Consider the following 14,913-nt stretch of genomic DNA (forward strand, 5'->3'; position numbering starts at 1 on the left):
AGAAATGTTTAGAAGCGTTTGTGTCTACTATCCACTCGGAGTCATTTTTCACTAGGTTGACCTCGAAAACCACAACAGCGGTCACTTCGTCTAAATCTTCAATCAGGTTCGCTAATGGTTTGTTCTCATTCTAATTATGACTCTTGGAGCGATTAGAGTGCCGAAAGCATTGGTATGCTCTGTGTCCTGGGCTTACTGCATACATAACAACTCATTAGGTTGTTGGACTTTTGATTCCTTCTCGGTTTCTTGAATTTAGTGAGCTTCTTGGATTGAACCTGTTAAGTTTAGGACCAGAAGAAGATTCCACGAGGTTAGCCTTAAAAACCTGTCTAAATCTATTTGAATTGCAATTGAATAATGATAATGATTCATTTATCATTTAATTATATTTTTATTTTTTGAATAATCTCATTATAAGTTCTGATCATATCTGATCTTTTTAAGATATTGCCTATAACTATCCACAACCCCTCCCCAACCCATAAATAGGAGAATAATGCACTTCTGTGCATTCGAACCCTCATCCTCCTACATTGACAAAAATACCAATGCCAATCGAGTTAAGACTTAATTAACATTTATCATTTAAATTTAAATTTAAATATAACAACATTTTTTTTTGGATACGATGATGTGTAAGAAATTAAGAAAAATATTTATTATATAAATTTAAATATAAATTATGTTAATGCAATATTTACCTTCCAACTATAATATTAGTTGCAACTTAAAAAATAATTGACCCTTGATTGGTATATTTTTACCTAAATTAATATATTCTTATTTTGATTACTTGTGTGGTTTATTAGCGACGCATCTTTGAAGTCAAACAATCAAATTGAACACTTTTAATATAATTCAAGTTCCCTTAAAGATGGAGTCATAAAAGAAGTTTGACAGCACAGAGATCTCACTCATTACAACTATAATTAAAAACCTTTTTACTTCACTATTTTAATGGAAAGAAGTGGTTATGATTGAACAAGTCTTATTAAATATACACATTGAGAGAGCATCTTATTTATTTATAAAACAACAATTTTATTGAATGCAAAATCTTAACATATGTGGTTATCTTTTTTATTTGCCTATTTTCAAGTTTGGCATACTTTAGAAGAAAAATATTGAACTATCTGTTGTGGGATTATTAAGATGAATTAAAACCCAAAACATAAAAACCAATTAAGTTGAAATTGAAGATTTGAATATTGATTTCTTGCGGATAGATAATATATTAGTCTTTTAATCAATTTGCTCATTTTCAATTAGACTAATGGCATGTTTAGGTTCATTTATTGATATAAGTTGTCTTTTCGTATTATGATTCGACCATGTAATATTGCTTATTATTAGTTAAACGTTAGATAACCATTGAGCCAATATTTACTTTCATTTTGCTTTGTGCAAAAACCATTGAGGACAATATACAAAGGGTATTGATGTAATTAATGAATATTATCATTAAACCAACATGTTCGAAAAATGAAACCCAAGCTTAGACCCTGAACTCGAACTTTAAACCCTAAAACCTAAGTTCAGGGTTTGAGATCCAGGTTTGAGCCTTGAGGTTTAGGGTTCAAGATTCTGGGCTCGAGGGTCAATGTTCAGGATTCTGGGTTCCGAGTAAAATATTTCTAAAATTATGTGTTAATTACATGGAAAAAATTGTTGAAATGTCATTAAATAATTGGAAAAAAGACCATGGATGATGTGGTGAAAAATATCCATAAAATAGTTTTTGAGCTCTCAAAGTAGTCCAGACTCATTCAAACCTAATTTAAACTATAGGTAGGTAGGTTTACATACCTCTTAAGTCGCTCTTAATTTAGAAATTGAATAAATTGATCACTCTAAAAAAAAGAGAGAAGTGAAAAAAATTTTTAACATTCGTGTTTCTTGCATAAAATTAATTTCTTTTTCTTTTTATTACTGCATAGGACAATTTTGACAAAAATCATTACCACCATCATTAATTATACTTATTTGTTGAGTTTCAAAATTAACATGAATTAATTACTTTTAGATCAATTTACTTAATTTTTTTTACCAAAAATGTAGCATTCATATCTCATATCCATAGAGAGAGTGAGGTGGGGAGAGCCAGAACCGCTGTTGTCACTTTCACATGTCACAGAATTTTTAAATATATTATATACCTTATTCATTGTTCAAATTTTCCCTTATCCATTTATTCCTTTTATTTGTTTATTTTGGGATGAGAAATGATAATATAGGAAAAGAACCACTGTGAAACACACAAAGGATAAGTGGATGAGAGTTCCCCAATACCCCAAAATAGGATTTGGTCTCAATTTCTCACCTCCAAATGCTCATCCACTTAAACTTGTGATTTCCATATAATATAATACAAATATATACTTACATGTTTTAATATGTATCCCTTTTTTTTAATATAAAACCTTTTTTTTCTAATATTTTTCATTGCCAATCAGTCCCTTATTAATAAGTAGAGTATTTCCATAACTGGTTTAATTCCCTTCATGCACCGTGCTCCATAGTCTTGGAACCTAAGGGTATGCCTTTTCTCTACCTTATTTCATTGTCTTTTGGCCATGTTGGTTTAGACAGTAGACTAAAATATATACACTTTCTATGATTCTGCTGCATTATTCAATTTTACACTACATTTCCCCATGTTTATGTTTTGCTATGTTAGCTAAATTCAAGTTTAAGTCTCTGATATTGGTGTGTTTGACATATAAACTTTATCCCAAGTTCTGGGATGATTTTTTTTCTATATCCATATTCGAATATGAGTATTTTAGAACAAATGAATTTGGCTCAGTAGTTTGTATTTATGTTTTTCTATTGAATATTTTGGGTTAAATATCTTTTCTTCTTGTTCTTTTTATCTCAATTTACGTTATTTAAATTGAAGTTGAATGTTAAAATATGAGTATGTATCTAGAACGAATATATGTAATGTATATGAAGTATCCTATAATATATTCATATTTGAATATATATGAAATGTAATGTAAATATTAAAGAAAAAATAAAAGTTGGGAGTTAATTTTGATGTTAAACATGGAGTTAAAAGTGGTAGGCACTAAGAATTGTAAACGTATTGAAAAATGGTAGCAAATGGCTCCCAAAGTCAATTTCTTAATTTCAAAGGTTAGAGCCTCACTTATTTTAATTGGTTTTGTATCTTACATATCTTATCGAGTCAATTTTAGTAAAAATTTATGCTAATACGAATCAAAGGAGTTTCTATTTTTGAATATATTAAAAGAAATTCTAAATACATAGAAAGTTTTAAAATATTTATATACACAATGAACCATGTAACATAAGTTTAATTAGTTTCTTCTCATCTCTATAGTTTTATGCATGTATTTGGAACTTTGATATAATTTTAGTATTATTTTTTAAAAAGTATTAAAAGAATAGTTTTAAAAAAATTGATTTAATTATTTAAATTTTTATGTAAAGTTAGGTGGATAATGAGTGCAAAAAAAGACGCTCATAGTCTAGGTCTTGAAGCCCGGCATTTGATTGAACTGTCGGCCGTACCATTTAGTCTGGTTACATTGTTTTGGTCCCTAATCCTAACTGGTATCATTTGTTTTTTGAGACAGCAGACTCTTTTAACATTTCACCGAAAAGATGGAGATAACAAATGTGAGCGAGTATCAAGAAATTGCAAAGCAAAAGTTGCCAAAGATGGCGTATGACTACTATGCATCTGGTGCTGAGGACCAATGGACATTGCATGAGAATAGATTTGCTTTCACTAAGATACTGTGAGCTTTTTTTTTTTCAAAACAAGACCAGATCGTTCCTTTATTGCTAAATGTTTATGTCTCAATTTGTTGACTTTCTTTGTTCTTAAGGTTTCGTCCTCGTATTCTCATCGATGTAAGCAAGATAGACATGACCACGACTGTGTTGGGTTTCAAGATATCAATGCCTATCATGATTGCCCCAACTGCCTTCCAAAAAATGGCTCATCCTGAAGGTATGGAGTCGGTTTCATTTTGTTATTTAGTTCTTGTTTCATGGAAGCCAATTTGAGTGAGATCCCTTTCAATTTGTGTGACAGGGGAGTATGCAACAGCTAGGGCTGCATCTGCTGCTGGAACTATCATGGTTTGGCTTCTCATTCCCGATTTATTTAACCCCAATCGTCGAATGTTTTTATGCTAAAACCGATCCATAACCGATGACAGTGTTCCAATTCATTTTTAACTTGCTTGCTGATCATTTCAGACATTATCCTCATGGGCAACTTCTAGTGTTGAGGAGGTTGCTTCGACAGGACCCGGCATTCGGTTTTTCCAACTCTATGTAAGTTCAAAAATGCATACATTGGTGTCCTATATTTGTTCATCAACTGATCTTCGATGTCGAATCTCAAGGTATACAAGGACAGGAATGTAGTTGCACAGCTCGTTAGAAGAGCCGAGAGGGCTGGTTTCAAGGCAATTGCCCTTACAGTTGATACTCCGAGACTCGGTCGCAGAGAAGCTGATATCAAGAACAGGTATTATTGTCTCGCAGTGTCTTTGAGACTGTTAAGCATTCTTCGTAATTTATTCAAGTTACACTCAAAGAGTCTTATGTTTCAAAATTCCCTTGCAGGTTCACTTTACCCCCATTTTTGACATTGAAGAACTTTGAAGGTTTGGACCTTGGCAAGATGGATCAAGTGAGTAGTCCTTTCGAGATTAGTGTTAAAAAATATACTAATGAGATGAGCATTTGTTTCCTAAGATATTTAACTTGTTATTGGGAGCCATGCAGGCTGATGACTCGGGTCTTGCTTCGTATGTTGCCGGACAAATCGATCGTTCCCTTAGCTGGAAGGTACGTATATGCATGAGCCGATCCAGAGATTCTATCGGTTAATTTAGAATGTACATGCTATAGTTTTGATTAAAAGTGTAATAAATGAAGTATATTGGCTATGCATAGGATGTGAAATGGCTTCAAACAATCACCACATTGCCAATTCTTGTGAAGGGTGTACTCACTGCTGAAGATAGTAAGAAAGAACTCGAACCCTTCTCTGTTTCTCAGGTCCGTTTCGATAACATATACTGATTTTTTGAACTATATCTATGCTTGTCTCACAGCAAGGATAGCGGTAGAGGCTGGAGCAGCTGGTATCATCGTCTCCAACCACGGAGCTCGCCAACTAGATTATGTTCCTGCCACTATCATGGCCCTGGAAGAGGTAAACCAATGGTTTCAGACATAGGGAACACATTACCAAAAACTTCATATTTCACAAATTATTGAAACTCTCTCAGGTTGTCAAAGCTGCTCAAGGTCGGGTTCCTGTCTTCTTAGACGGTGGTGTTCGGCGTGGAACCGATGTTTTTAAAGCTTTGGCATTGGGAGCCTCTGGTATATTTGTAAGTATATAACTGTCCTGCCCCTATAGGGGCTGCACCATGAAGCTGCAAAAGTTGATATTATACAATGGTGCAATGTTATAACAATGATGCTTGAATCTCAGATTGGGCGGCCAGTGGTGTTCTCATTGGCTGCTGAAGGAGAAGCTGGCGTGAGGAAAGTGCTTTCGATGCTGCGTGACGAGTTCGAGCTAACCATGGCATTGAGCGGTTGTCGTTCGCTCAAAGAAATCACTCGTGACCACATCGTGACAGAATGGGACAGTCCTCATCCTCGTCCGGCCCCGAGACTGTAGAGCGCTATATATTATGGGCCAGGAACTTTAGCCAAGCAAATCGCAGGATGAACTTACCCGGAGCTCAAGAGATATATATTGCATTTGCATTGCATTTATGGCATAAAATTACTGTCTGTTTTTTTCTGTGGGAACATGTTTATGTTTCATTGAGTTAAAAGGTTATGTAATGATAATGTTGGCTACTGCTGCCTTTTCACTGTATATTCTTTTCTTAAAAACGATTTGGTAATATGAATCTTCATAAGTGGACATTAATCAATAATTCTGCTTTCTGCTTAATATTCAATAGTTTTCAGTCACCAAATCATTTGTATTTGCAGCAGCACTATAAATTAAAGATTTAGGGAAATATGCATTTGGTTCGTTGGTAATATGAGTCTTCATATTATGTGTGATATATTTTTCTTAAAATTAAATTTTATTGCGGGTCTCTCTACATAAATCCTGTATTTGTCGCGTGAGAAGAAGCATGGCTGCTGCACATCATTGTAACCAGTAATGCATGATCACATTCGACCTCAATTTTTCGAAATCCTCTGTTTCTGGCCGAGATTAGTCCCTCAAGAAGAGCTCTAGCTGCTGCTTGAAAAATACCAGCAAATCCCAGACATTTAGCATAGCCAACAATCCAACAAGCATTTGAATCTCGTAAAACTCCTCCACTTGCCGCACCTTTCGTGTCAAAATCCACAGAAGCCTCCGAATTAAGCTTGATCCAACCATTCTGGGGTGGTCTCCAAGACTCGCAAGGATCATACTGGACGATGACATTATGTTTTGGAATCGAAACCTGCAGATTATGTGCCCAAGCAAGGCTCGACGCTAGCTGATCTTTGTTGCTGCCATGATGAGCATCCTTAAACACAAAATCATTGCTGTTCTTCCAAATCATCCGACTAAGAATAGCAAATAGTGAGCACCATCTTGCTCCCTCAATCATCTCATTCATATTTATTAATATCTTATACTTTTTTTAACTTAAATTTAATAATAATAAAAAACTAAATATAATCTAAATCTCAAATGATGTTACAATAGTGTACAACAACTAATCTATATCAATTAAAATTTTAACTAACAAATAATTTTTTTATAAAAAGAATTGACTATATTGTTTTGTCCACCATCAATGAAGTAAAAAAAAATTTCCACTACACAAGTGGTACCATGGTTGCTAGGTAAAGCCATATAAGCCTTAGTTGGTGGTTTGAATCCCCAAAGGCATATTCTTCATAATTAATATTATATACAATACTAACATATTTCTCGAGAGCTTATTGGTCGTATCTCTACCAACCAAATCGCTCCCTAAACTCTGTGAAACCTATTGGACTCTCTTTGGAGTACGAAAGACAAAATCACTAATGTCATATAAGAGTATGGGTTCAAATCCTACCAAGACTAAATGCTCACATTTTCTTGTTGGCGAGGCACTCCTTAAATTCTGTGAACTTAGATGAGCACTCCTCGGAATTGGAAGATAAAACTGAGCATAGAAACCCCGGCACAATACCTCCATTGTTGAGGAGTCCATTAACTCTCCAAACGACACTTTAAAGACTTCTCCTAGAGCAAGACCAACCTCTCCTCGACAACACTTAACAACAATATCCACCCACTTTACTCCACTAACACCGAACAAAATAATTATGTTGATATTTTTTTAAAAAAAACTAATGAGTAAATATTTGGGGTCACTAATCACACACATCTCATCATAAGCACCCACTTGATAAAAGCATGACAGTCCCAATTGTGTTGCCATTTTGGCAACTTTGAACCTTGTCCTGATCAACCATTTAAATTTGCATTTAAGCCTCTAGTTTTTCATCTTGGCTTAATTGCTTCCAAAATGGGTAGGCGGCGGTATTCGTTCTATCACCATTTCTATCTTTTTTGTACTATTATTGACTTGTCTACTTCATTTCAATTTGCTAGTAAATTCCTTCTTCACGTTTTTAATCCTTTACTACTAAAACATCATTTTCGTTCATTATATCATGCACGCACATATGGTTTCTTGTTTTTATTTTTGTATTCGGATATACTTCAACAACATTTATGTATGCTGGCAACCATGTGGGTGAGGCAATGCATGATGCAAGCAATTACATTTGCAAGTGTTCGTGCCAAAAATGCTTAATTTACAATTTTGTTCTTAACCTATACTCGTTTTCCCACTTTGGTATTTAACTTTTGTTTTTGTCTAAATTGGAATCTAAAGTACATTTATTTCTCAATTCAATACCTCAAGTATGCTTCCGTTATTTTTTTTAGTCCATCTTTTTACAAACATTAAAAAAAAGCTGATAAGTGCCACGTGATGTCTTTATATAAAAAACAAATATATTCTTTTATTAAATGTAAATCAATATTTCAATTAAAGTACGGATTGAAAGATAAAAGAATATATAAAAACTTACTTAGATAAAATGATATAATTTAAGATATTTTAGTATTTTAACAATTAAAGAAAATTTATCGAGTTCGATCAATACAGAGTTGACACATTGCATATGGAATGAAAAAGACCCAAAAGTTTCTTTTTATGTCAACATTGATTTTGAGGGTGGGAAGGGGACCAATTTTTGTACATTAGTTGGACAATCAATACCAACAAATTGCCTTTGCTTGTGGATGATTGACGGAGGAAAATAAATGGAAATAGCTTTCAAATGTTTTGGGCATTAATATATATGTATATGGTATACTTAAAAAAGGGATTTTTCATATTCATTTTATAGTTCTATAGTTTATCGATTTTTTGCGGTTTGTAATTGCCTCTTTCAATAATATTATTTTTAAAATTTAAAATTACGTTTTATCTTTAAAAATATAATGTGTATTACTACTACATCCAACAACTGTTGATGACTATTAATATATTTCATAACATGTTATTATTATTAGGAGGAGGAGGACATACCCTCCTTGAAAAGGCATTCTTCATTGCCTTATTCATCATTTTCCTTTCACCTGAAATTTTATCCTTTTCTTTTTCTTTCTAGCCCCTCAGTGGTCCATTATAAACTTTGTTTTTTTTTAATATAAAATATGTAACCTCACTATACAAAAAATGTTGTAATCAAGGGATTACAGATGTTAGAAAATTCCAACTTTAAATTTTAGATTTTTAAATATGGTGGAATGGTTTAAAATTAATTACCTGTTAGAGTCCTGAACATCCCACTAATAGTTTATTTTCTTAAGTCGACATTAACATAACTATTAACATCAAGTTCTATTCGACCTTTACATTGAGGTCACCCATTACTCTGACCCAAGGTTCAAACTTACGAGATTCGTGATTTTTCATTCTAACAAAGTCATTTCTATAATTCAAATTTGAATTCTTTCTTTAGAAATGCAATGTGTTTTATCCGTTACTATTGCATTCAACATTTGTTAATATATATTTAGTATTTTTCAAATACAACAGAGTTAGGTAAAAGCATCACGGAGACTCTTGTATTAAGAGTTGAATTGCAGTTTGCCACCTCTACTTAGAAAATGGACAAATTAGTCCGTGTACATTAAATAGAAAAGCAAAATGGTCATTCTCTTAAAAATTTCATTCATTTTTAAAACTGTGACCTACAATCTATTAATTATTTCCAATTTTCGACCTCCATTTTACAAAATCATACATATTTCAAGCTTCAAAAATTAGTCAATTTTCAATGAAAAACACAGTTTTAAACTCATTCTATTAAGTCAATTTCAGCTTCGTTATACCACCATTGACAACCATTCAATTTCAACTTTGTTTTACCATCAATTGACATCCACTGAATTGATGGTTAACTTCATTTATCCATTTTCTTTCCATTTTATTTAATTGTTTATTCAATTTATTCGAGTTTTTAAAAATACTCATATAGCTTTAATATCCTTATAAATTACAAATTTTAAAAAATCAAATTTAAAATTTGATTAATAATTAAAAGGAGATTTTATGTTTTCCCTTGACAATAAGGCATTGTTAATCAAAGAAAATGACTTCACACATAAAATAAGTTGGAGTTGTTGGGGGAGCACATGAGCTTCATTTGAAGAATAAACCAGGACCCAATTTAATTGGAGCTGTTTTTCTTGGCTCCCAAATAGCAGCCTCTGAATTTCCTTTGACCATTATTAATATATGTAGGATTTATGTCTTTAAATTCTTTCCTCCCATGCACCTACTAAGTCATTTTTACAAATTTCTTTGTAGTTTGCGAGTTATTTTTCATGTAAATTTCACATTTCTTTCCTATAATAGTCATCACCAATGTACTAACATTATCATCAAACAATTAAAACAACCAAACAATACTCCAAAGGTTTGACATTCCAAAACCTTCTTCCTAATAAATTTAAGCATGCCATTGTAAGACTAAGATATTTGCTACAATTGTTATACATGTATAACAATATGGGGCAGAACATCATAGTCATATGTTTGAAAATTGCTTATAGCATGTTGAGCATTGCTCCTAGGATATAAAAACAAAACAAGTCCATCACTTTTGAGTTATGAGACAGCACTAAGTTAGCAATGTAAGTACCTAAAAGACCAACCAATTCCAATGAACAGAATAGAAAGCAAAGGACATACTGATCCTACATGCTAAAAAAAACCAAACCATCAAAACTCAATAGATAGAGTAACTTAGCCCATACCCCCTTTTTTATATAGCTTTGTAGTGGCCAGTAACAATAATGGCAACCCCTCCCCATTTCATAGACTTTGAAATAACTTTGTATTGGGTATATGGACCCTCCAAGCATTTCAGCACTACTACTAAAAGCTCTCCCTCAATAATTTTCTAGATAAACCACAAGCAATGAACCGAAAATTCGACTCCCCCCCCCCCTCCCCCCGGTCATCGAGTTTCGTTTCCTTCAATAAAAATATCATTGATATTTCTTAACTGTGATGTTTTACATATGAAATAGACTGAAGGGGGGTACCTTTTATTTCAATCAAAGGGTTATCAAAGTTGACCTTCAAATCAATCAAGTCTCCCAAGTTGGGAACATTGAGCAAATTGTTGAAGGCTACCCTTTAAGCTCCCCCACTCATTTTTCAATACCTTACCAGTTGAGTTTAGGCATTAAATCAGCTAAAACTTGAAAAACTAGCAAAAGGGTCATCAGTTAACAACTTGTCCAATTTGATGACATATAAAAATTGGAAATATAAGGGTGTCTAATCTGTCAATTTAACCCAATCCCTTGAATGATTTAACATTTAACCGTGCCGTATTCTCATTTGTTCATTGTTCTAATAATTGAACTTAATGTTCTTTTCAAAAACTGACCAACTATGAATAAATTGACTTTTTGTCGGTTGTCTATGCAAAATATATATAATCTAGGCACTTTTCTTCTCAAAGTGGATATTTAAGTAATGACACAAAATATGTACGCTGTAAATTTTCAAGTATTCACAAGGAAACACAAAATTACAGAGATAAAACAGAGGAAAATAGTACATTTTTCCCTGTAATTTATGTACTGTTTAATGAAGATAAGTGAAATAATAAGCAGAAACCAGCTGAGCTTCAATACTAGCTAAAGCAAAAGCTACAAGCTGGTATCCCCAAAACCTTTTTCACTTTACAATAGTGACCAAAAAAGGAGGTTTTTAAAAGTGTAGGGACTAAACAAAAACAGGGTTTAAAACAGAGGAAGAGATTCCGGGGACAATCCATGCAAAGCATCCCTCTGGTAAAACCTCTCCCTTTTTTTCAAAATGGCTGATGAAATTAGGCCTGCTTTTCCAAGTCCTTTGAGCTTATGAATGTTCCATGGAAACCGTATGGAACTCGAGACGGAAGTTGAACCGCGGCTTCTAGCTTTAAGTCCATGGCGTTCACAATTTGCAGTTCCGATTTCCAAGTCTTCTCGTCGTGAACGAAGGCTAAAATATAACCGTCGTCTTCGTTCTCCGAATTGGGGTTTCGAGGGAAGAACAAAGGCTCACCACCATACCTTTGGTCTCCATAGATATACTTGTTAACTTCCCCGGTCGAGAGATCGACTTTGGCGAATCCTGACACTTTAGGCCAAGGCTCAGCTAGAGCTAAATATGCAAACCGAGTCTTTCTTCCCAGTAAATTCTTGTTCACCATCCCTGCTTCCAAGTTCACTTGCTCGGATTCTGAAATAATGGCACGGCGAGTCGATTTCCCGGTCTTCAAATTCAATCTAATTTCAGACAGAACACTCTTTAGATTCTCTTCACATTCATTGAAAATGGAATCTGGTGGTGTCATGCAAGAACCAATCACAACAACTTCATTAGTTTCTGGTTCTTCCCAAGCATTCCAAAGATGGAAACAAAAGCAATCAGGTGCTTCAATCCATTTAATCCCAGAAGCATCAATGGCATTCTTGTTCAATACCCCGAACCTTGATACCTTGTTCTTATCATACACAACGGGTGAACCACCATGAACCATTTCACCCAATTTGAAAACAACTTGTTGGTCTGGTATCACCACAAAATTTTCAGTGATGGCGAAATCATGCATCATGGTTGGACCATCAACTGGGATTTCAACATCGGGTGATTTCTTACCATCGGGTGAAATTTTAAAGTACTTGAGATGCGGTTTTTGAATAACATCATAGCTAAGAGCAAAGAATTCACCAGTTTGTGGATCAACTTTGGGGTGAGCAATCATTGTGGATTTCAACTGACCATCAAAATCGTATCTGCCAATGGTTTTCAAGTCACCAGATGGAGTAATACGAACATAGTAAGGCAAATCATCTTCAGACATGGCTAGAAGGTGGCCGTTGAAGTAAACAAGTCCCGCGTTAGCAACACCAGTGCCATGGCTTGGATCGACGAGTCCACATAAACCTCGAGCATAGAAAAGTAACAGTCTAGCTATGCCTGAATGACCATGGAGTTCACCTATGGCTTTAGGGAAAACAGGACGCCCAAAAGCTCGTTCTTGAACCAAACGGTTGGTTTCAGTGAACCTACAAGCATAGCTAGCTGAGCCATTTTTGAACTGAACCGCATGAACCATCCCATCCCCATCGAAGAAATGGTGTCCAGCCACCGGTTCATGAAGCGGGTTGGCTCCGTTTCGAGCATAGACTCCTTGTATGCAATCCGGGAACGTTGTTAACAGGTTGTTCAGGGACCGGAGCAAAGTTACCGGAGATTTGTACACCAGGGTCAGCTGTTTTCGGCAAAGGATGTTGACGCTCATGAGAAACCAAAGCATTCTCCACCGCATCTAAAGCCATAGCCGCCGCTCTTTGCAAAGGATTCCATTGTTGGGATTGAGTAGTTTTCTCGGTGTTTTTCGTTGTAGGAGTAGAAGAAGGTGATGGTGGAAAAGCTGGTGATTGTTGCTTAGGCAAATGAAGAATTGAAGGGGTTTGCAAAGAACATGAAATGTAGCGCTTTTTAAAACCAATACAAGAAGAAGAAGAAGATGCAGACTGAGGAGTTGAAACAGGGAGTTTAACCTTAGCACAACAGCTCCCACTAGCCACTGATGCTGCTGCTGATGAAGCCATAAGGCTAAGCCAATTACTAGTGGTTATGTAAGCTTCGTTATGAATGGTGAAACTTGATTGGTTTTGAAAAAGAATACAAAATAAGTAAAACTCAAAGATTCTATACTTTTATGTGCGTTTGAGAAAGACCCTTTTCTTTTGTAGGTGAAGAGAAATGGTGAGTGAGTGAGTATGAATGAGGAAGGGGAGAGAGAAGAGGGTTTATATAGAGCGAGAGAAGAGAAATAGGTCCACTACAAACATGTAAGAGGAGACCACGTGTTGCATTTGAGTAGCAAAACAGGGGCCGACTCTAATAGAAAGGTTGAGTGACAATTTGAAGTGATTTAAAAAAAAGGTGTTTTGCGGGTCATATTTGCTTAATCCTTTGACACGATCCCCCCTCCCCTCCTATCTTTTCTTCTCCTTCTATACTTTCATTTTGCAGAAACATCCCAAACTTTTATTCCCATCAAATTCTAATCCCATGCCCTTCATGTTCAAAGCTTTAACTACAGTTCACTGTTCACTCAAGTCCTTCATCTTTGTTATGTATCAAGTGTATAAGAAGGAAAAACTTAGTATGATGCATTGTTTGTTTGTTTATTTGGCTTAAATGCATTCAACCATGTTTTTATGCTAAAAGAAGTATTAAATTACTATTGTAACAAATTATTTATTTGGGAAAAAAACAAAAGGAATTTTGTTTATAATAATAATAATAATAGTTGAAAAGAAAAAGGACATAGGAGGTGATATTGGAGCATTATAGGGGAGAAGGGGGGAGGAGGGTGTAGACCACGTCCAACCCCGCGTTTCATCCTCTAACGAGAGTCGTTTAGGGCAACACGTGGCCTTTGCTGCTTTTCAACTCCTTCCCCCAAATCTAAGTCACATCATTTGTCCCACACGCTTACCCATTTCCCTCTCCAACATTACACTATGCTTTTTCTTTTTCTTTTCTTTTCTTTTTTTTTATATCATTAAATTAATTACTAACCAACACTTTCTACATTTACACAATATAGAATCCCATCCTTCGGCTCATTGCTTAATAGTATTTATCTTTAAATTTATGTTCATGATGTGTTAATTGTAGAAACAATTTTACATTCACTATACCAACCCTAAACCCATTCCCCCCCCCCACCAATACTCTCTACTAAACACAACCCCAAATTGTGGTCTATTACTTGAGCGTTCATCTATTTCAAGAATAATTTAGATTCGAATTATAATTATATAAAATAAATATTAAACAACACTTTCTACATTTAGACTCACTACAAAGCTGTGCATTTAATCTATGTTCATCTCTATACTCATGTCATGAGATTGAATCATAAAAATTGTCTACTAATGGTGTATGTAGTTCATAAAAATTGTCTACTAATGGTGTACGTAGATAATAGTTTGCTCCTACTAATGGTGTGCAAGTTGTAAAAAGCTTAACATTAAATGTAACATTAAATCTACTTATGAATTATGAATAATCGAATTAGATCAATCGATTCAATTGAAAAGTACATTTAATTTGAAGGGTATATATAAATAAGAGAATTGACCAATAAAACGATAACGAATTTTAATTTTTAACGTAAAGAAATTTTAATGAGGTCTACCTTTAACTTGAATATTAATTTGGTAACTATTTAACTATTTATATTGTTTGATTTATATTATATTTTAGAAAAATCACGATCTAAATTGAAAAAAGTTAAAAATTG

General features: G+C 34.2%; 1 protein-coding gene and 1 pseudogene across 3 annotated transcripts; one reads left to right on the plus strand and one right to left on the minus strand.

Annotated features, from left to right (window-relative positions):
- Positions 1–2,095: 2,095 nt before the first annotated feature.
- LOC107936172 ((S)-2-hydroxy-acid oxidase GLO1) lies at positions 2,096–5,962 on the plus strand. 3 transcript variants are annotated; one of them, XM_016868845.2, is made up of 12 exons: positions 2,096–2,537; positions 3,609–3,770; positions 3,861–3,985; positions 4,070–4,116; positions 4,237–4,314; positions 4,386–4,510; positions 4,609–4,675; positions 4,771–4,833; positions 4,942–5,011; positions 5,103–5,203; positions 5,280–5,384; positions 5,489–5,962. In XM_016868845.2, the coding sequence occupies exons 2-12, from the start codon at positions 3,634–3,636 to the stop codon at positions 5,678–5,680; spliced, it is 1,110 nt and encodes a 369-aa protein (XP_016724334.1). In that variant the 5' UTR covers positions 2,096–2,537; positions 3,609–3,633; the 3' UTR covers positions 5,681–5,962. The 3 variants fall into 3 exon arrangements, with proteins under 3 accessions (XP_016724334.1, XP_016724337.1, XP_016724336.1); XM_016868848.2 differs by having other exon boundaries at positions 2,191–2,537; positions 3,602–3,770; XM_016868847.2 differs by having other exon boundaries at positions 2,191–2,537; positions 3,606–3,770.
- A 5,128-nt stretch (positions 5,963–11,090) lies between these two features.
- On the minus strand, positions 11,091–13,393 carry LOC121202789 (9-cis-epoxycarotenoid dioxygenase NCED1, chloroplastic-like; annotated as a pseudogene).
- Positions 13,394–14,913: the final 1,520 nt, after the last annotated feature.

This window comes from Gossypium hirsutum, chromosome D01, assembly GCF_007990345.1.
Source record: "Gossypium hirsutum isolate 1008001.06 chromosome D01, Gossypium_hirsutum_v2.1, whole genome shotgun sequence".
Taxonomy (NCBI): Eukaryota; Viridiplantae; Streptophyta; class Magnoliopsida; order Malvales; family Malvaceae; genus Gossypium; species Gossypium hirsutum.

Excerpts from the sequence above, each read along its gene's own strand:
- LOC107936172 (XM_016868845.2), top strand. The coding sequence starts at position 3,634 with ATGGAGATAACAAATGTGAGCGAGTATCAAGAAATTGCAAAGCAAAAG. Across the intron at positions 3,771-3,860 it reads TTTGCTTTCACTAAGATACT|GTTTCGTCCTCGTATTCTCA; the intron begins GTGAGCTTTTTT and ends TTTGTTCTTAAG. Across the intron at positions 5,012-5,102 it reads TGTACTCACTGCTGAAGATA|CAAGGATAGCGGTAGAGGCT; the intron begins GTAAGAAAGAAC and ends CTTGTCTCACAG.